This window comes from Impatiens glandulifera, chromosome 2 (assembly GCF_907164915.1).
Source record: "Impatiens glandulifera chromosome 2, dImpGla2.1, whole genome shotgun sequence".
In the NCBI taxonomy this organism is placed as follows: Eukaryota; Viridiplantae; Streptophyta; class Magnoliopsida; order Ericales; family Balsaminaceae; genus Impatiens; species Impatiens glandulifera.
Window position 1 is genome coordinate 51,945,681 of NC_061863.1, and position 21,979 is coordinate 51,967,659.

General features: G+C 32.1%; 3 protein-coding genes across 4 annotated transcripts; all 3 read right to left on the minus strand.

The window, feature by feature from the left end:
- Positions 1–92: 92 nt before the first annotated feature.
- Positions 93–4,612, minus strand: LOC124927830 (protein LATE ELONGATED HYPOCOTYL-like). Of its 2 annotated transcripts, XM_047468313.1 has the most exons (7): positions 4,387–4,612; positions 3,987–4,109; positions 3,712–3,823; positions 3,446–3,507; positions 1,725–1,946; positions 711–1,622; positions 93–635 (listed from the first exon to the last, which is right to left on the minus strand). In XM_047468313.1, exons 2-7 carry the CDS (start codon positions 4,023–4,025, stop codon positions 243–245), a joined length of 1,740 nt encoding a protein of 579 aa, XP_047324269.1. In that variant the 5' UTR covers positions 4,026–4,109; positions 4,387–4,612; the 3' UTR covers positions 93–242. The 2 variants fall into 2 exon arrangements, with proteins under 2 accessions (XP_047324269.1, XP_047324270.1); XM_047468314.1 differs by lacking the exon at positions 4,387–4,612 and having other exon boundaries at positions 94–635; positions 711–1,619; positions 3,987–4,193.
- A 6,895-nt stretch (positions 4,613–11,507) lies between these two features.
- Positions 11,508–12,161, minus strand: LOC124924882. Its single transcript, XM_047464867.1, has one exon. It carries the CDS (start codon positions 12,159–12,161, stop codon positions 11,508–11,510), a length of 654 nt encoding a protein of 217 aa, XP_047320823.1.
- A 2,755-nt stretch (positions 12,162–14,916) lies between these two features.
- Positions 14,917–15,573, minus strand: LOC124924883 (NDR1/HIN1-like protein 1). Its single transcript, XM_047464868.1, has one exon. The coding sequence runs from the start codon at positions 15,571–15,573 to the stop codon at positions 14,917–14,919; it is 657 nt and encodes a 218-aa protein (XP_047320824.1).
- Positions 15,574–21,979: the final 6,406 nt, after the last annotated feature.

Genomic DNA, 21,979 nt, shown 5'->3' on the forward strand with positions numbered 1-21,979 from the left:
ATAACTATGCCTCAATTTGTATTATCACAGTAACAATAATTGTTTATATATCTGATCAACAATAACAACACAGTCTGTTGATACAAAAAGAAGAAAAGAAAGTCACTAATATACACTTAAAAGAAGGAAAACAAATACACATTATCCGAAAGCAATTTTTTATACAAGAAACAAGTTTATCGTGTATGCAATGAAAATGGGATATATAAATAATAATAAGCTGCTGGTGGTAATGGTACCTCTCAAGACAAAACCTGCTGTTCCAAGCATATTCGCTTTGGGTTTTTTTCCCCACCATTTGAATTTATTGTCGTCATCGTATCTTTCGCCTCCAGTACTGTACTACAACACCTTTTATAAGGCTTGAATCCAGTCCTACGACCTGCTTTATTATTATTATTATTTAGCTTACTAAGACCCAGTTCTAAATCAAGCATACTTTCTTGATCACCATCATTCATTTGTTTCACTATATTGTTATTGTTATTATTGTTGTTATTCATGCTTTCTTGAACAACAGCATACTGAGTGTTGAGTCCTAACCGTAATGCATATTCAACGTTATCTATCGGAGGATATTTGAAGCTCTGTGGAAGAACTTCTCTAGAAAAAAGTGCACGAAAGGCCACTCGTCCCTGCACCATCAAAACATAACCGTATTTAAATCATCAAATCTTTAGTTTGATGGAATTTCTGTATTTAGTTTTTACCTCTTCAGAGACTTCCTTCCACGAATCGGTGATTATGGAAGAGTTCTTACACCGACGATTCAAACTGTCACCAATTAGATGGTTTGCATTGTTGTCGTCTTCTTTTGGGAGGACTTCAATCTCTATCTCGCTACCTGATGCATTCGAGCCGCATGAAGAATGATCAACCGGTTTTCTATCCTTTAACTTGTTAGGATCGTCAATCTCAATCGAACCGGCTTTATCATGGTTAGCAGCAGCAGCAGTAGCAGCTGGTTTGGCACTGGAATTAATATATGGAGTGCATGAAGGAATAAGTCCGTGGGCTGCCCACCAGGCGGTTGCAGCTGCTACTGTAGTTGCGACAATGGCTTGCATGCTTGGATGATCCGGATGACAAGTTTCTAAATTTTGATCGAGAGGCCAGAGGGTAGCCGAGAGAGTAGCTGCGCGATGTGCTGCAGGGTTTTGAAGAAGAGCTGATATGATTTGATTCCAAAATGTTGGCATGTTAAAGAATGATCTGAAGTCATAATCTTGTTGATTATGGCAAACAGGAGGGCTAAAGAAGGGATGGAAAGATGGAAATGGCGGCGGGTGATCAGTTGTTGTACATGTAGCTGGATTGGTATCTCTATTATGATTCAGTTCCTCATTGACATGTGAAGAAGAAATGTTTGAATGATGAGGATATGAATTAGTTGAGTCAGGGATCATATGATTTAGATTGAGTCCAACAGGAACAGCCTTTTCCTTTTCCTTTGCCTCAGCCTCAGCTTCAAAGGAAAAACAGCTATTATTGTTTTGGTAGACCAGCTCCTTTCTCACTAATGGAGTTGGAATGCAGTTTTCGCTAGCCATGGTCATGGAAGAATTGTATGTTTCTTCACCAATGTTAACAGTTCCAGAGCTGCTGTTCCCATGGGGTTTCTGCTAAACAAGAGATGCAAAATTAAGAAACATAAAATGCTTAAAATTCGGGATGGGAATTTCTGCAACTTATCTATTTTCTCAATATGAAGTATTGATAAATACCTCAGGAAGTGGTTCTTTCTCGATATTCAATATTTGACTATCAGGGGTAACAGAAGGTGGTAGTTTCCCATCGGCTGTCTCCGCCGCAGCAGAGAGAGGTCCAACAGCTGCAGTCTTTCGAGGAAAAGGATTACTTGGCTTCCTCTTAGGCCTCGGAGGAGGAATCTCAATGTCCAGAGCTTGTCCTGCAGGAATCCCTTTAAGAACAGCTTCTTTCTCCAACTGAACATTAAATATGAAGTTTGTTAAACTTCCAAGTTTTTCCATTAGAATATGTAAATGAGACAATGAAAGAAAATTTGCAAGAAGTTACACATTTCCAATGTTGCAAATTCTAGTTCCCATTTGTTTTTCACTTTATTTGCTGTGCTACTTATATGATCATAAAGCTAGTATTGTCATTAGTATAGTAAGTTAGTGGGATAGTAGAATATGTATTATGAGCAGAGATATATAAATTTGAATATGGTTTTTTCATCTAAAGGATTAAGATGTTGACAGACCCTATTATTCTAAGCCCGGACCGATCTCATTCAGAATGCAAAGAGGCAAAAATTTTGGAAATTTGGGATGAAAAATGAAAGTACCTACATAAATCCACTCCCTAAGGAATGGAGATCCTCCATAATGCTCATTCCAAAATTTTAACTGTGCTCTCCAATGATAAATGTGAATCACAGTCGAAAAGAGTGGATAAGTTCTCAACTTACAAAGCTTGGGAGTTAATTAGAAACAAAGTCGAACCAATTAAGTGGTGACAGTTGGTATGGTTTTCAATTCTCATACAATATTTTAAGGCACCAATTCACACTTTAGCTGGCTTTCCTTGGAAAACTCATGACTAACAATGGGTTAGCAGATTCAAGTTCATTGAGGATGAGTCGTGCCCATTGTGTCAGAAAGAAAAGGAGACTCTTGATCATCTCTTTTTTCAATGTTTTTACACTATGGTTATATCGCTCAAGCTTAATTAAAGTATGATAATGTGTTTATAATGTATGGATTAATGTAAAAATTGACGTTTATTATGAGTACAGAGAGGAAAAGTATTTTTTTCAACTTTGATGAGGAAATAATGCTTATAATGTTTGGATTAATGTAAAAATTGATATTTATTATAAGTATAAAGATGAAAAATATTTTTTTCAGCTTTGTACAAAGGTTCATTTGCAACTTGTGTTTACGAAATCTTTAAAGAGATGCAATAGTTTTTGGTTCTAAATCTAGAAGAAAAGGAGAATCAAGAATGTGTTATTACACAAAGTGGAATCTCGAATAAAGTTGTTAACTCCAATCAAAATTTGTTACTTTGCAGTGAAATAGGGTATCGACACTTAGACAAACGATGATTGGTTTGGACACTTAAAAGAACGATGATTGGTTGCCTCCGTTGAATGAAATTTGTTTTTTAGTTCTTTCCTATTTTGCTGAATAAATGTAACTAGTAATAATTTATATTTGAAGTGTTTCCTTTTTATTTAATAGAAAATAGTATTTTGTCCAAAAAAAGGTAGTAGCATCTTTCAATATCAATGTTGCTGATGTTTAAGTATAAGGGTTTATAACAGAAGTCAATCCACTATTAGTGATAGGTCAAACTCAATTTGGTGAAGAAATAGAACTGTATGTATCAGATATGCCAAAAGAAGATACCAAAATACAGGTTGACACATGTATGTACTAACTACACTGAGGTAAAAGAGAAGGCATGATGATGTGACCTTTGTGAAGAACTTCTGCGCATGACTTCGGATTTGCACAGCAGTCTTTGTTCCTATATGTTCTGCTCAACAACAAATTAGAAACGACACAAGACACCCGAATTAGTTAAGAATTACATTTAAAACATAAAGCAGACCAAAATACGAGCTTAAACTAGGAATCAAGAAGCCAGTCAATGGAATTGAATCTAGGAATCAAAGTATCGTATACAAGTATCAACTAAGAAGAACTGGAGCGTCAAGAAGTAGCCACAGTCATATCATACCTTCAATTCTCTGCCAGGCTCGTCCATAAAGTTTTATAGCCTCCAGGAACCTATTATGTTCCTCCTCAGTCCATCGCTCTCGTTGCTTGGTAATTATATATGGCTTTCTTGCCTGTAGGTAAACAAGATTCATAGTCTATAGCCTAGCACTAGCACAAGGTAAAGAAAGATCTGACACCTCTGTAATATCAAGATTATCTCCAAATGATACATATATAATATACAAGAGGAGCCAGAAGTTCAAACTTCTGTAGAATTTGTACTAGATCAATCACCTTAATAGTCAAATCTTCTCCAGATGAACAAGTATCCATCCTACTGAACTAAAGCAGTTACCGCTGCTTCAGATCCTGCCTAAACTGCACTTTCCTTTCATCTCTCACGAAAGCAAGAGAATACTAAGAATTTCTTAACATCGTTAGATACAATACCTGACAAGCTAACGCAAGGCACAAACACACACACACACACACACACACACAGAGAGAATCAATCAATAATCAGATTGGAATAGATAAGATTCCATTCAAGTGGATCTGTCTTAAGATAGATCGATAACTTTTCTGAATTGGAAAACGCAGAAAAACGAAGAAGACGGCGGAAAGAAGCTTGAAAGAGAATATAATGAACTGTATGAGTCAACAAATGTAAAAATGATAGCAATATGAGGCGCACCTTGAGCAGAATCAATGGAGAAGATGCTGAAAATCCGTAAAAGCTGAGGTTGCAGTTAATTGATCATGATGAGAGAGAAGGAAATGGTGGATCGGAGAGATAGAGCAGAGAGAGTAAAGCAGTCAATTATCAAGAAGATATGGGAGACCTAAAACAGAAACGGTTCAAAAGTGTGAAAAGCAATCTCAGCCACTACAATTTCCAGAGGATGGAAATGGGAAAAATAATTAAAAAATGGCGGGTTTTAATTTGAGGCTGGAAATTGAGTGGCCATGAGATCCGCCTTCATAAGAGAAAGGATGCTGACAAATGGCATTAGATTAGTGGCTGATTTGGCATTACCTGGCCCACCATGCACTTTTTTTTTACAGATAGAAAAGATATGGGCCGCATATTTCAGATATCTTGTTAGGTTCCTGCCTGCCTCTTATTTATTCTATTTTTTTTTTATAATTTTCTTATAATTTTTTTTAATTTTAAAAATGAGAAAATATGACATGAAAAAATAAAATATAAAAAGTTATTTAATAAATTATCGAACTTGTATGTCCTCTAGAAAAATAAATATAACTCTCCGACAGACTGTCCTGAATTTTTGAAACGAATATCAGATAGTGTAATAATAATAACATTATGAATGATACGTATTGGACAATCTTGATCATTGAAAGTTCAACGATTTTCTCCAATCAGTTAGTCCACCTAAAAAAATTTGGGATGATAACCCAAGTATGTAGATTTGTCTATTAATCCTAACTTTTTACTTTTTAGCAACTATCAAAAAACTCTGACATCACTCAATGAATACCAATAATATTCTATAAAAAGCTTCATATACTAGTCACATTCGATAATAAAAAAGTCAGGGCCGGCCCAGCAAGCCAGTAATATTCTATAAAAGGCTTCATATACTAGTCACCATTCGATAATACAAAAGTCAGGATCGGCCCTGGGGCAAGCCCAGCAAGCCCCCGGGCTAGAGCAGCCCACTTCCCAGGGCAGTCCATTTATTAAAATAAAGAAAATATTTTTAGTATATTTTAAACATAAATATATCTAGCCTAATAGTTTAGGATTAAATAAAAAATTTATATCTGGTCATTAGTTCTAATTTCACAAAAACTTTTTTTATCATTTTTTTAATTGTCAAAATTGACGTTTTTTTTAGGCTAGGGCAGCCCAAAACTCGGGGCCGACACTAACAAAAGTAAGTGAGTTTTCGATTTAACTTCATCGTAACATATACAACTAATCCTAATATAACATTTTTTCATTCACATAACATCCGTAAGAATTTCACCATAAATAATGCTGCATAAAGAGAAAAAGATCTTTGACGTAATATATGTGACTCCCAAAATTTCAAAACTTAATCTTTAACCAAAATTATGTATTATACATATATATTTTACTCTCTTTCAATTTTGATCAGATAGTTATAATTTTTTTGATTTGATCTCTTAATTTTGATCAGATAGTTATAATTTTTTTGATTTGATCTCTTAAATTAATTAGAGGTTGATCAAAGTTTGAATAATATGAATAAAAATAATATTAAATAAAATAATGGTCAGACCAAGATGTAAATGTGTTAGAATTTTATATTGATAGGACTTGGCAGATGGGCTTCGTTGTACCTAATAATAATAAAAAAAAATAGTATACATGCGTCTCCATTCTCATTCCATGTGCCAGCAGGATAAGCCCACTTGGTATTCTCAGCTTTATGTTTAGATTCTTTATGTATGTGGCCGACTAAGATCCTGGTATATCTTTCTACTTGGATAGAATCATTAGAGGTTGGAATGCATCTATTTTGGAATCTTATATAAATTATGGTTTGTATTCCAATTATTAATTCCAAAATATTTCTATTTCCAATATTCTATTATTATGGACTCTTGCAATATCCTCAGAAAAAGACTGAGGTACATACTTAATTTGATTCCCATTTAATTTAAGATGATGATATTAGTGTTATCCTAAAGGAAATATTGTCATTGAGCACATAATTGTAATTGGTATATGGGGTATAACACCAACTCGTTTAAAAGCAAACGGTTAAACTGAACCTGTATTATTCGGTTAGTAATCTAACTCATATTATTACTAATATGAGTTGTATACATGTTGGGTCGAATATGGATTGAGTGACCTAAATTAATATTTTTTTTTCCGTGTTTAACACATATTTGATTCATTTTTAACACGTTTAACAAATATTTGAATTGTTATACTTTATTTAACATGTTTTGACTCATTTTTATTTATTTAAAAATAAATAAATTATTTAACACGTTTTTTACTTATTTAATATATTCTTAGTCTATTTATTTAATAAATATTTAACTCATTTATCTCCATTTAACACGTTTTGATATGTTTTTATCCACCTAACACATTTTACATTTTTACTCTACATGTTAAACAAGCTCGTTTTACCATATATTTGGACTCGACTCGAGCTTAATGTATTTAGTTCGGCTCACGAACCACTCCTGCTAGGCTCGGCTCGAGAAAGAGAGCACGTTTAGCTGCACCTTGTTTTGTTGTTGAATCCATGGTGTATATCATAGATCGATATATAGAAGATGTAAATTGGCTTGATTCCTGTTTAGTTAAAGTTTCAGAGAATGAATAGGAATCTAAAAAATTCTTTACTGGGGATTCTTGATTCTGTCGAACCTTCTGCAGATAATATTGATCATCTTTCTGCATAGGCTAATCTTCATAATGAAGAGTCTTTCATTAAAGTTGGATGATGCTGAAGAGATCATTATGCTGAAGATACAATTAAATAAATCCAAGTAGAATTAGTCTCCCTGTTTATTCTCGAGTTACTTTTGTAACATAGTGTTAGTGTCATCATATTGAGAATATGTCAAATATCTTATGCAGGTTAATTAGTGAGATATTTTCTCAGATTCAGTTAGTTAATTTTAGTATAAATTGTAACAAGGTTATCAATAAATGGTAACTCTTGTCTTCATATATTTACACATTAATTATTATATTCAAGATGAAAACAACACTAGTGAAAATGAAGAAATATAATAAATATAGATCAAGAACTAATGCTGGAAACTCACCTGTTCCAGTAATCCAAGAATTTCAGGACAACACTTGTGAAATTGTCAAATTGGGGAAGAAGTGTGCAGACCTATATGAAATCTCCTTCTCGAAATTTTGCCCGAATAAGAATAAGAATGAATATATGCAAGAATCAAAACGATTATTCAATAGTGTTGTCAATAGAACAATTTTTTTGTGGACCAATGTTACGAATTGTTTGCTAAAATGATTATATATATAATATCTTGTTTTTTTGGATAAAGCATTATTCACGGTGAAATTTTACTAATGATATATACATAAAAAAAAAATTTGTATTATGACTAATTATTAAAATCTTGAAAAAAAAATGTAAAAACTGAAAATGTATTATTCAAATTATAATTCAAACGAATTACAATTCTCCTTTATATAAGAATTTGATTAATAACTAATTAATTATAATTAATAAAAACAAACTAACAAGTATTACTAAATTAGTTTAAACTAACTAACCGTTTATAAAATTATTTTATTACTTTTCTACATACTCTTCTGCTTGATTCCGCCTGCATCATCAAGTACTCAAAACTCATTTTCTTTGACCTCCTTACATGTTTTTAGATCCATTCATAGCAAATAATTTTTTTTCAATATCATTTCGCTCGCTCGTTGTCCCGTATATTCTTCTTCTGTCTCATTTCTTTTCTCGGATAACAGAATCTCTCGAATAGATCAGACTCACGAGAAACGAAATCAAGAACTCGAGGAAGTCCAGCGGTCTCACTGAGAAAGACTTTCCCCAGGACGTTGTAAAATAATAATCAATAAACTTTTCAAACTCATAATCATATTTTTATAATAAAAATAGTAAGTCTTAAATAGTACATGAAATAACTGATGTCCTACAAAATAACAAACACTAACTAATAAGAAAACTGTCAAACACTAACCCATTACTTAGAATAGTATCAACTTAGTCTAACCAACTAATTAAAAATAACCAACATTTTATTCAAACAAATTCTAACAAATCCCTCCCTTAAACTAGATTGTATTCTAGTTTAACTTTTAGTGACACCCATCAAACTTCTCAAATCTTCAAAAGTCTTTAATTTTCAAAGCCTTTGTCATAATATTAGCCAACTGTTCTTCAGTCCTGCAATGAACAAGGTTTATCAAACTCTCATTGGATAAATCTATGAAGAAGTGATAACGAGTGTCAATGTGCTTGCTCCTTTCATGCAAAACAACATTTTTAGACAATTTTATTGTGGAAATATTATCACAAAAAACTGTAATGCATTTGGATTGTGACTGATGGAGTTTTTGCAAAATTCTTCTAATCCATTTTACTTGACATACTGCAGAAGTGGCTGCCACCAATTCAGTTTCAGTAGAGAAAAGTGTAACAATTGGTTGTTTTTAGATGACCATGCTACAGCTCCTCCTCCCATCATAAAAACATACCCAGCTTCTACGATCATCAACATCTCCTGCGTTTTCACTGTCTGTATACCCAACAAGTTCTCGTTGCTTTCCTTTTTCATATAGTACACCCAATCCAACAGTTCCACTTATATACTTGAGTATCCTTTTTTATAAGATTCAGATGCAATTTAGTGGGTGACTCCATGTATCTACTTGCTATTCCAACTTAAAACATTAAGTCTGGTATAGTGAGCCTGAGATATCTCAAGCTACCAACCATTTGTTTGTATCTTGTTGAATCAACTTTATTTCCACTCTATCTTTGTTAAATTTAGCTCCAGGATTAATTGGATTTTGGATAGGATTACAACCAGTTAATCCAAATCTTATCTTTCCAACATCTCACATGCATATTTCTTCTGGTTTATGAAAGTCCCCCTGCTATCTTGCTTTATCTCAAAATCTTGCATCATAGCTTTTTGAAAACATCAATCATTTGTTCACTACTTCCTGTTAAAACCAAATCATCAACATACAAGCTAACAATCAATATTTTTACTTCTGCATTTACATTAACAAACAAAGTTGATTTAGATGAGCACTTTTCAAAGCCTTGTTCTATGAAATAAGCTTCAATTCTGCTGAACCAAGCCCTTGGAGCTTGTTTTAATCCATACAAAGCTTTTTATAGTTTATAAACTTTGTCCTTCTCCCCTTTTTTCTCAAATCCCTTGGGCTGGACAATAAATATTTACTCAAGTAGTTTTCCATGAAGAAATGCACTCTTCACGTCCATTTGATTGAGATTCCACCTTTGTTGAGCAGCTATTGCAATGATCATACGAATAGTATCCCAGCGAGCTATAGGACCAAATACTTCGTTATAGTCAATGCCCTATTCTTGAGCGTACCCTTTAACAACTAGTCTGACCTTATGTTTATCAACTTCTCCATTCTCATTGAGTTTAGTTTTAAAAACCCACTTCACTCCTATCCTTTTTGCTCCAATTGGAAGTTTCACTAGCTTCCATGTATTATTTCTCTCAATGACTGATATTTCTTGATTCATTGCTTCTTTCCATTTGTCATTAAGTACAGCTTCTTCATAAGTGACTGGATCAAGAGTAACAAATAAATCCACATCACTCCATCCCTCTTCCTCTGATAAATCTTCATCAAATACATAGTCTTTGTGCCATTCAGGGGCCCTTCTAATTCTTCCCGATTGGACAGTAAGTTAAGTAGGTTGGATTATTGTTGTTTCTTGAGAGGAGTTAGAAATAGTAAGTTGGTTTCTTATTATTTCTTCAGAAGATGAGCTGGAAGATTCAAGCTCATTTTCATTTTCAAACTACACTTCTGTTTGAAAATACAACATGTTCTTGTTCTGTTTTACTTTCTTCTTCAATCACACCACTTTTCCAAACTACTCCATTATGAACTTTAGGCATTTCTTTTTTCCAGTTCCACCATTTTCTTTCTTCAAATATCACATCTTTGTTCACAATGATCTTTCTTAATATTGGATCATAGAGTTTATATGCCTTAGACTCTCTGCTAATACCAAGAAATATACAAATATGACTTTTATCATCAAGTTTATGTCTTCTTTGTACAAGAACTAAGGTGTGAGCTATGCAGCCAAAAACTTTCAAATGACTTACATATGGTTTTATGTTGCTCCATACTTCTTCTGGAGTTAGTTTCTGCACAGCAGAAGTGTGACTTATGTTCATTAGGTAAATATACCAATCAGTTGCTTCTGTCCAAAACTCTTTAGGCATTTCTCTGCTAGCCAACATGCTCCTTACATAGTTCATGATTGTCCTGTTTTTCCTTTCTGCAACTCCATTTTGTCGATGAGTGAATGTTGCAGTCAATTGCCTCTTAATTCTCCTTTCCTCACAAAATTGGTTGAACTCTTTAGAGGTAAATTCCCCACCTCTATCGATACAAAGGCAAATCAGTGGTAGTCCACTCTCATTTTCAACCATTAGCTTGAAGTTCTTAAACTTCTCAAACACATCTTTTTCATATATAAAATATGCCCATATTTTTCTACTATAATCATCAATAAAAGTTAGTAGGTACCTTTTCCCTACATTAGAGGCTGGAGTAATAGGACCACAAAGGTCTGAGTGAATTAATTGCAACTTCCTTGTAGCTCTCCATTTACTTTTCTTTGACTGTTTCTGCCTATGTTGCTTTCCAATCATGCAATGTGTGCACGTGTCTTCAGGAATGGTGATTAAGGATAGTCCTTCCACCATCTTTTTCGAATGCATCTTTTGTAAACTCTGATATTTAAGATGTCCCATTCTACAGTGCCATAATAGAGATTCCTCATCAAAAACAGCTTGAAGACGTGTAGTTGTAGAGGCTGTTATTTTTATTCCTTTGGTTTTCTCTTCGAGTGTCATCTTCTTAGCATTGATCTTAAAGAGTCTATTTGACCTCATCTTTGTGGTCATTATTAATCCCCTTCTTGGATGATAGATTTTGCATTCATTATCTAGCACAAGCAGCCCTATACCTTTTTGTTGTAGCTGACTCATACTTAAGAGGTTATATTTCAGCTCTAGAACATAATAAACATCTTCAATCAATTGTTTAATGCCATCAACTTTAATTTGAATGCTTCATTTTTCTAATACATCAATTTTCATGTCATTTCCCATTTTAACAGAGTGATTGAACTTGGTATCCAAGTGTGTGAACCAATGTAGTTCTCCACACATGTGATTTGAGCAAATTGAGTCTAGAAACCATTCATTACTCTTGAGCTCTACTTGTACTTTTGGTGGAGCTGCTGTTGTAAACTCTGATTCAACATTAGCCATAATTAAGACTTCTTCTTTTTCATCCTCTGCAGCATAATTGGCTTTGTCCCACTCAGGACATTCAATCTGAAAATGTCCTAGCTTCTTGCATTTGAAACATTCAATACGTGACTTGTCAAAAGCCCTTTCGTCACTTCCTCTATTCATCCCTCTGCCTCTACCTCTTCCTCTAAATAAAGCAGACATTCTCAAGGCTTGATCTTCTTCCTTTTCGATGGGCTTGAATTTATACTCGTGTACAGCCAACGAGCTTTGTAGTTCATCAACTAACATGGTTTTTACATCTCTTGCCTCTTCTATTACAACCACAACATAAATAAACTTTTCAGTCAAGGTTCTCAAGATTTTTTCTACGATAATGGTGTCCGACATTGTTTCTCCATTGCTTCTCATCTGGTTTGCTACAGCCGTAACCCTCACAAAATACTCCTTGATCGTTTCACTCTTCTTCATCTCCAGGATTTCAAATTCGCGTCTTAGAGTGTTGAGAAAAGATCTATTGACCCTGTCGTTGCCCCCAAATTTGCTTTTAAGAGACTCCCAAACAATCTTAGCTGAACTGCGGTCCAAGATTTATTCAAAAGTAACTCTATCGATTGCTAGGTAGAGGAAGTATTTCACTTTGCAATCCTTGTTCTTCAGTTCTTCAATTTGAGTTTCGCTAAGACGATCTGCCTCTGCTTGTTCTTCAACATTTTTTTTGATTAGATGCCACATCCCTTTTGCCCTAAGCAAATTTTCCATCAATTCATTCCAGTGGTCATAGTGCTGACCAGTAAAGTAGGTAACCTTGCGAGGATGTTGTCGTTCTTCTCGTCCATCCTTGTGAATCGAATGCATTTACTTCGCCCCTTTCGATTATAAATCAAACTCTGATAGTTGAATCTGGCTCTATACCAATTGTAAAATAGTAATCAATAATCTTTTCAAGCTCATAATAATATTAATAAAATGTATTCGCCCCTTTCGATTATAAATCAAACTCTGATAGTTGAATCTGGCTCTATACCAATTGTAAAATAGTAATCAATAATCTTTTCAAGCTCATAATAATATTAATAAAACAGTAGGTCTTAAATAGTACATGAAATAACTATTGTCCTACAAAATAACCAACACTAATTAATAAGAAAACTGTCAAAAACACTAACCCACTACTAAATAAACTGTCAAACAATAACCCACTACTAAATAAATGGTCAAACACTAACTCACTTAGAGTAGTATCAACTTAGTCTAACCAACTAATTAAAAAATAATCAACATTTTATTCAAACAAATTTTAAGAGAGTTCTTCCATTTCATACATGATTGCCATGGATTCTTGAACAAACAATACAGTGTTTTTTTTTTAAAAGAATTATTCTACATATTTTTCAACAAATATTGTAACTCAAATGAACTACATTAGTTTTTGCAATTTTGATGGTGACTATCTATGAAGGACTAGTATTTAGGTTTACATATTTTTGTTAACATTTTAACTGTTTTTTTTTGGGTGATAGTAGAAAAATTGTTTTTTTGGTGATAGTAGAAAAATTGTTTTTTTGGTGATAGTAGAAAAATCGTCATGTTTATAATTGTATTGTTTATAATTATAATACCAGAGTTCTTTATTGAGAATCATTCCAAATTTTCAATAGAGAAAATATGATTAATGGGTGTAAGGAATTATCATTAGGTGATGATCATTGTATATTTGTATCATATGACTTTTATTAATAAGGTGATTATTACATTAATTAAACATGAGTGACTAATATATATATACAGGGGCGGAGCCAGGATGAAAAATTACCTGGGGCTGACTCCAATTGCACCTCAGATTTAACTTTTTATGTTCGTTTTTTTTTTTCCATGTAATTGATACAATAAATTAATAAATTCAAACATATAAAATAAAAGATGTATGAACATTTACTTTATGAAATTATGAAACAAAATAGTACATTCAAAACATTTAAAACACACATTATTGAAGTTGTGCCCTTCTATTCTTCTTAGAATAAAATTCTTTAATTATTGTATCATTATCAATGTTTTCAAACAACTCTCGTTCAATATAGACGATCATAGAATCTGTTAAAAACTCTTCTTCCATCTTGTTACGAAGAGTTGTTTTCACGAGCTTCATAGCTGAAAATGCTCGTTCCGTTGTTGCTGTAGAAACGGGAAGAGTTAAAACAAGACGAATCAACCTGTCAATTAAATAAATATATTAGTATAAGTAAACAATATAACTATATTTCATAGATTATAACAAATGATAAAATTACCTATCGATCAAATTGTAGGTTTTTGACTTATTTGTCTCAACTAATCTTCGACATAATTCAGAAATAGTTGATAAATTCTGAAATCTTTCATCAACGGGCATGTCAAACTCATATTGAACCAATTGTGTTCTCAAGTGGTGCAAATCTTGTGCATCAAAATCTAGATGATATAATTTCTCAGCAAGTTGATAGATGTGATCAACATTAAGAAGTTTAAAGTTGTCTTTAGGTTCCAAAGTACCACTGAGCTTAAGAAGTTCGACTGCCTCGTCCTTTAATCTACTATTGAGCTCTTCAATTTGAAAATCTATTGTAGCAACAAATACATCAAATTGATAGTGGTGCTTTGATTAGTTTGCGATTGATTGTTGATCAGAATTTGAAATATAACAGAACATATTACAGATAAAAGAGATTAAGAGAATGAAACATGTAATGAAGGAGGAGAGTTAAGCCGATCTTGCAATGCGTAACATTAGTTCAACTTCCACTTCCTCCGGTAACAATCATCGATCATATATGCTCAAAAGATTTGATGTATGTATTAAACATTTAAGAAAAAAAAACAATTGTGGGCATCTTTATAAGAAAAACTATAATATAATATATTATATAATATAATATAATAATATAACAATAATCGCCGGATATTTTTTAATTTAATTGGGTGGAGCCCACCATAATCAAAAAAAATATTTTAACTTTTAATTTAATTGGGTGGAGCCCACCATAATCAAAAAAAATATTTTAACTGGATTAGAAGTTTGATCATTCTTTAGAGGGGATTTTTATTCACTTTATTTATTTTTTTTATTTTCATTGGGTGGAGCCCACCAGAATAAAAAAAATATTTTAATAACCTGGGTGGGGCTGGAGCCCACCCCTAGCCCCCTTGGTGGCTCCGCCCCTATATATATAATGAATAACTTTAATTATACATAAACGTGGCATACATTAGAAGATGACAATAACGGCACTTGTCCAGAAAACCATTTCTTGAATCCGACCGCCACATCACACCTAACAACAACCGATTTTCTCGTCGTCAGAATGAACCCCGCCTTCCACCGTAGCTTCCCCGTCACCACCACCCCAATCTGCACCATTCCAAATCCTTCCAAATCCTCACTCAACCCATTCGACACTTCCTCCGGCACCGGCACCGGAAAACCCATCAATTTCGTACCACCCATCACCGGCGACAGAATCACCGTGCTCCGTTTCTCGTGAAACAACGGCGGGAGTTCCACCGGCGGTGTGATGGGTCGATTATGATAGGATACGACTGTGGAGAGACGATCGTAGAAGATGGATACGCGTTGGTTGGGGTTTCTGGTCACGATTGTGAACTGTACTGAAGCGGAAACAGAGGATACAGGTTGGAGAGTGACGTTGAGAGCGTATATGGAAACACTAACGACGGTGAAGATTGGGGTTTGAGGTCGGTATACGAGCCAGAGGATGAGGGCGATGATAACTATCAAGAGAAGGAATATTGTTATGCCGGCGAAGATATTTTGACGGGTTTTATTTGGTGGGTAATTATTACTGGAAGATATCTCGTCATTGTTCTTTCCTTTGTCAGTCATTTTTGGGTCTAGATGAGCTTGATCATTGAATCTTGCATAGTTAGAGAGAAGAACATTGAATTAGGAACGAACGGGTGGTGGCCGTCGTGGAGGGTGAATAAAAGGTACAGGTTCAATTTAGGAAGATGAATCAGTGGACAGATGGAGGAACCATGAAAAAACAGAGGTTTATTTCTAAATAATTAGAAAAATGATAAATTCAACCAAATATTTAATGAAAGTAAGTCTACAAATCAACGTGACATTACACGTGAGTTGGAGAGAGAAATTTTTCAAAATGTCTCGAAACGGCTTCATAATGTCCCGAAATGGTCATTTCGGGACAAAAAAAATAAAGTTTCTTTCCGAAATTAGTGGTTTCGGGACCCGAAACGGCCACTTCGAGATAAAAAAAATTCTTTCCGAAATGACCGTTTCGGGTCCCGAAATGAGTAGTTTCGAGACCCGAAATGAGCGCTTTCGGGACGTGGGGACACCTGACAGGTCACGTCGAATTCGTGGACCTGCTTTCGTTGAATCTTTCGTTGAGTTTATCAATCCTCTTCAAATTAATAGAAAGGTTAGGAAGAAATAAGTTGAAAGATTAGCGAAATGTACTTGAGCTCGACTTGATTAAATATTTATTAGTTTGACTTGAACTCGAGTATAACGAGTTTATAAATTTGAGCTCCATTCGACTATTTACCTAAAAGTTTGGCTTCACTCGGAAAAACTAGAACTAAACTTAAAATTTTAAATATTTGTAAAGAAAAGTTATTTATTTTAAATTTAATATTAAAATATAAAAAAATATTATTTATTATTAAACTCGAAAAAATTTGACAAACCATCGAATAAGTATGATATGAGTTCGACTTGAAGTTGGTCAAAATCAAACTCGAGTCGAGTTTTAACTGAGCAACTCGCAAGTATCTCGACTCATTTGCAAATAATTTTGTTTAGTATCAAAATTTTAAATAATTTAATAATTTAAATCATTTTTTTTTCTGAAAAAATTAACTTATATATATATAAACCTAAAACAATGTTTTTTTTTTTTTCAAAAGCCTACTACTGTAGTCAAGCACAGGCTCTTCAAGGAAACATCAAATAAGGCCGGCCCAAAACTAAAGGAGAAAAGGTCATAAAGTGTCACTTTAAAAACACTCATTTCTGTATGAAATCAAGAAATGTTTTTGCTAGATTTGATCCAAATGGAATCCATTTGTGGAGTAAGATAAGGAAAATTTAAATATTTTAGAAACTCAATAATGTAACATGTTTTTAATTAATGTTTTCTAACTCCCTTTGAATTTATATTTATATTCTTGTGGTATTTAAGTATTTTAATTTTTATGACTTAATCTTTAGTTTATATTGAGGGATGGAATCTATACTTCATTAAATGTTTGAAATTTTCAAATAATTTGGTTAGTTTTGTTTGTAAATTCATATACATAATTTGCAAATGATTAAGTTTACTCTATTTACCATTCTTTTTTCATTTCATTTCTCCATTCACTATTAGTTACTAGTTTCATGGGCTGTGAATTCCAAGACTATCAAAGTTTAATTTCAAGATTGACATAAAACAAAGAATATTACTATTGAAGGTAGATATGCTACCTTGTCTTCAATTTTTTTATTTTATTTTATGGAGAACTAATATGAAACCCCCAATTAAAGAAATTCCGGTGGATTGTCTTTAACTATAAAATCATTACTATTTGATTTCAATGTTAAACTAGTGAATAAATGAGTATTTGACCTTATTATCTACCCTAATGAAATCTTTAATTGTAAACAATTATTCGCATAAATGCATTTATGTTTAATAATTGCATTTCTTTTAAAATGATGTAATCTTCAAAAATTCTTTAACAATAAGGAAAGGAGGCCCAAGTTCTTATGTTCTTAGTGGAAAATTGAAGATCAATATTGATGTCCATTTTTACTCAAATGTGGAAGTTAATTCAATTGAGTAACTTAATAAGTACTACTTGAAGACATTAATTAATCTGAATAAGATTCTTCAAAAGATATTATTAGTATTTAGTAATTAAATAATAAGAAAATGAGAAACCTCTCCAAGTTCCTCCAAATTAAATGAATGCTAACTCTAGCCTTAACTTGTTGAGATATTCACGTCCAAATTTAAAATATGGAGGCATTTGATTGGGATAAGATGTGCTTGTTTTACGTAATAATTTGCTACAATAATTTAATTTATGTAATAAGTTAACAAAAAAAATTATAATAAATAAATTTTACGTATAAATTTAATTTTCTTTTTTATCACCCTAATTTAACTTTAATAAGTTTGACTGAAGTATATAAGATGCATATTATAAAAAAAGTATAGGAAAATAAGTTAAATATAAGCTAATCATATTAAGCATATATAATAAGAATTTACACCTACTTATAGAGAAATTAATTAAAAAAATATTATTTATGGCCGGTGTCCTTTCTCTTTATTATTATTAAAATAATTGTAAATTTTTGTAGCCACTACCGGCCATCTCTCCTAGAGGACCTAGACTGATCCTAGTTCTATTTCACGTGTAAGAGTACTAATTCTCACTTATTAAAGTCTCTACAATTATGTAACAAATTAATATTAAAAATTAAAAACCTAAGGTCTTGTTTGATTAGAATTTTCAAAAATAATTGGTTATTTAGAAAGTAAATATTAGTGATGGTTTCGAGGAGATAGAGATTTTTTTTAATAAAAAAACTGAAAATATATTAATATATAATTATTAAATAAAAAATAATAATTTAAAATATAAAAGTAAAATAATATTTGTTAATTGAGTTATTTAAATAACCCAAATAATATAAGTGCGTGATTCAAAGTAATTTTTTTTTTAAAACTTAATATAATGAGATGGGTATCTTTACCGACACTATTTTAAAGTTAAAAAAACATATATATGTTATGTAAAAAACATCAATTTGAAATATAATATTATTTGTGGCAATTTTTTGTTTTCTTGGTTGTCATTTGAACCAATTATAACAAAATTTATTTTGTCAATGTAATTAATAAAGTAAGAAGAAATGTGGAGGAGGAAAAAAACAAAAGAAATACTTTATGCAAAAGAATTCAACGATACTGTCACGCATTCTCAAGTGTGAGGTGACTTGTTCTTTAATTATATATATTTTATTTATGGAAAGATGTCTTTATAACTATTTTCATACATTGAAATTATTATATAATTTTTTATTATATCTTCATTTAATTTCACACATTGAGATTGTGGGTGTTTACCTGTCCATAATAATTAGAATAAATTGGGCATAGATATGGAATGGAAGGTGAAGGTGAGTTCTCTCCATCATTATTGGGAACCGTTTGGCCGGACTTTTAGCTTTGTGAAAAAATATTATTAAATTTATTAATTAGCATATATATATATATATATATTCCTTTAACACATTTTAAGATATAAATTTCATAAAAGCTAGAATCAAATCTATTTAATTTTTATCAGTGTATAAGTGAAGTAAATGAAATAAATAATAGTAAATAACATTGATTGGAGTATGATAAATATAAGTGTAGAAATGATTGTTAGAGAGAATTTTTATGATTTTAAAAAGAAATAAAGTGCTTAACAAAAATGACGCGACGAGAAATATGTAATTGATTAATAATAATGTTTTATGCAATACTATTTTTGTGGTTAAGATATTTGGAAGAAGACGTGTTAATGAGATATGAGATTTTAGAAATACATTATCTCAATAAGATAAAAGTACAAAGTTAGCAAAAAGAGTGAGACTAATTTCTCTTAGTCGATGAATCTTACATTCGAAGGCATCATTTTCTTCATATATTGATTGACACAATTCAATATATGATCGAAGAGTCATATATATTCTTCTACTCAATCCGATTGAAAAACTTTGATAGCATCGACGGTGTTAATTAACTTTTATGATTTAAAAGTAGCTAAGAGATTGAAAAATAAGAATAAGAGATAATTAAGTTTAAGAGTTGCATTGTTATTGCTAGATAATTAATATTAAATTAACTAGTATTTATTGTCGGCCTAAGAATTAGATTGCCTCAACTCATGTAGAAAAAATGGATAAGTGCACTAGAGTGAGCTTGCTAGGTTTATCATAAATCCGATCTAGTTGGACTCTCCTAGTATTTATAGTAAAGAAAATAGTAAACTAAATGTTACAAGTAAATAACATCTTCAATTTATGTACTCTTCATAAAAATTAAGAGTCTTTAAAGAAAAAAAAGTCTTTTTTTAGACACGTAAATGGTCTTGAATTTTGATCTTTGAGTGCATTGATAATATTTTAGTTTTAATAATATCAATTATTTTATAATACTTTACAACAATAAAATTAAATACGAAAACATTGTCAAATAATAAAAAAATATTTAATCAAAAGTTTTTGAAAAACTAGTCAGACAAAAAATGTTACTAAATAATTTCATGTCACATAAACTGCATAAAAATGACTACATAACATGGTACAAAAATAAAGAAATCTTAAAATAAAATCTTTTTATCCAGATAAGTTCAAATTTATATAATAAAACCCTAATTCTAATTGATAAATTTGGTTTGATTGTATAATTTTAATAGAAGTAAATAAAATTTAAACTATATATCGTGCTTCTTGTTCTTGGTACAGTTTATTGTGGACTGAGAATAGATTCATTTAGATTCACATAAAATAAAATAAAATAAAATGTCAGTCGAACTGTCTAGTAATTTATGTCCTCACACACAACTGACAAACAACATTAATAAACCAACAAAACACTGCCATGCCATATAGGTCTATATTAATATTATGTCGTCGTACCCCACCCACATTCACATATCTAGTCCCCACAACTATTCCTCCAACCAACTCATATTATACACGTGTGAGGATCTCCATATCCTAACATAAGCCCAATCTTGTTCCATTATTCAAATCCAATAAAAATTCATATAAAATTAGGAGATGGACCTCACATCAAATTTAATTATAAACCTAATTTAAACATGCTAGGATACAGCACAGATCTCGTCCACATTAAAAAAACATAAACAAACCACTCTAATTTATATTAGTATACACTTTTATCGTATAATTCTATAAGTTGGGTTTTGTCCACCTAAATGGAGAAACCCAACTTGATGTGGGCTTTATTTAGGCTCAGAATATATAATATGAAGTGATATTATCTTTCCTTTAGGTTAATTGAGTTTTGAGAATAAGAAGAGAGATCAAAGCAAACACAGATTCAAAGGTTTGAGGTAGCAACTGAAGAAGATTTCTGTTTGCTGGAGTTTGCACCGTTTGATCGGCTTAAAACGTTGATAACTTGTTGATTATTTCTGGGGCTACATTCTAAACGATGAAGATATATTTTTTTGGGTCTTCTATGTCAGTTGAAGTGAAACCAGAATTGCAGAATTGAAAATGTTGATTGGTAATATTTGTGTGGAGATGACAAATGTTATTCCTGACATTCGTTTCAATCTTTTATCGGTTGAAAGACTGAATGATGAAGACTTCGGTAATTCTTTTTATGGCGGTAAATGAAAGCTTAAAAGGGGATCAATAGTTGTTGGTAAAGGTAAGAGACTTTTGAATCTGTATATTGTTCGTTCTGGAATATCTAAATGTTACATCAACACTTGTGAATTTGATTCTTCTTCTGAGTTGTGGCACAAATATTTGGCTCATATTAGCGAGAAAGGCTTAACTATATTGGCTAAGAGAAATGTGTTATGTGGAGGCTCAAATGTGCACTTGAAAAGATGTTTAGATTGTTTAGCTGGAAAATAGAGACGAGTGTCATTTAGATCATATAAATCGAAAAGAAAGTCATAATTACTAGACTTGGTGCATTCTAATTTATGTGGGTCAATGAAGTCAAGATCACTTGGTGGTTCATACTACTTTATAACCTTCATTGATGACTATTCCTGAAAGATTTGGGTTTATACATTAAAGATGAAATATCAAGTACTAGACACATTCAAAGTATTTCAAGCCTCAATTGAGAGGGAAGCTAGATAAATTGTGAAATTATTCGAATAGATAACGAGGGAGAGTACATTGGACCTTTTGATGAGTATTGTCGACAACAGAGTATTCTTAATCAAAAATCGCCTATGAAAATATCACAGTTAAATGGGTTGGCTGAAAGAATGAACTGAACACTGGTGGAAATGGTGAGATGTGTGCTTTCACAAGCAAAGTTTCCAAAATACTTTTGGGGTGAGTCATTGAGTACAGTGATACATGTGTTAAATCTCATACTATGTGTTCCTTTGAACTCTGATGTGCAAAACCATGTTTGGAGTGGTAAAAATGTGTCTTATGATCATTTTAGAGTATTTGGGTGTATGGCTTATGTGCATGTTCCCAAAGATGAGATGTCAAAGTTGAAAGACAA

Coding starts and splice junctions, on each gene's coding strand:
- LOC124924883 (XM_047464868.1), bottom strand. CDS start 15,573: ATGACTGACAAAGGAAAGAACAATGACGAGATATCTTCCAGTAATAAT.
- LOC124927830 (XM_047468313.1), bottom strand. CDS start 4,025: ATGGATACTTGTTCATCTGGAGAAGATTTGACTATTAAG. Junction 3,824..3,986: donor GAGAAGATTTGACTATTAAG/GTGATTGATCTA, acceptor GTTTACCTACAG/GCAAGAAAGCCATATATAAT. Junction 636..710: donor GGAAGGAAGTCTCTGAAGAG/GTAAAAACTAAA, acceptor TTGATGGTGCAG/GGACGAGTGGCCTTTCGTGC.
- LOC124924882 (XM_047464867.1), bottom strand. CDS start 12,161: ATGAAGAAGAGTGAAACGATCAAGGAGTATTTTGTGAGGGTTACGGCT.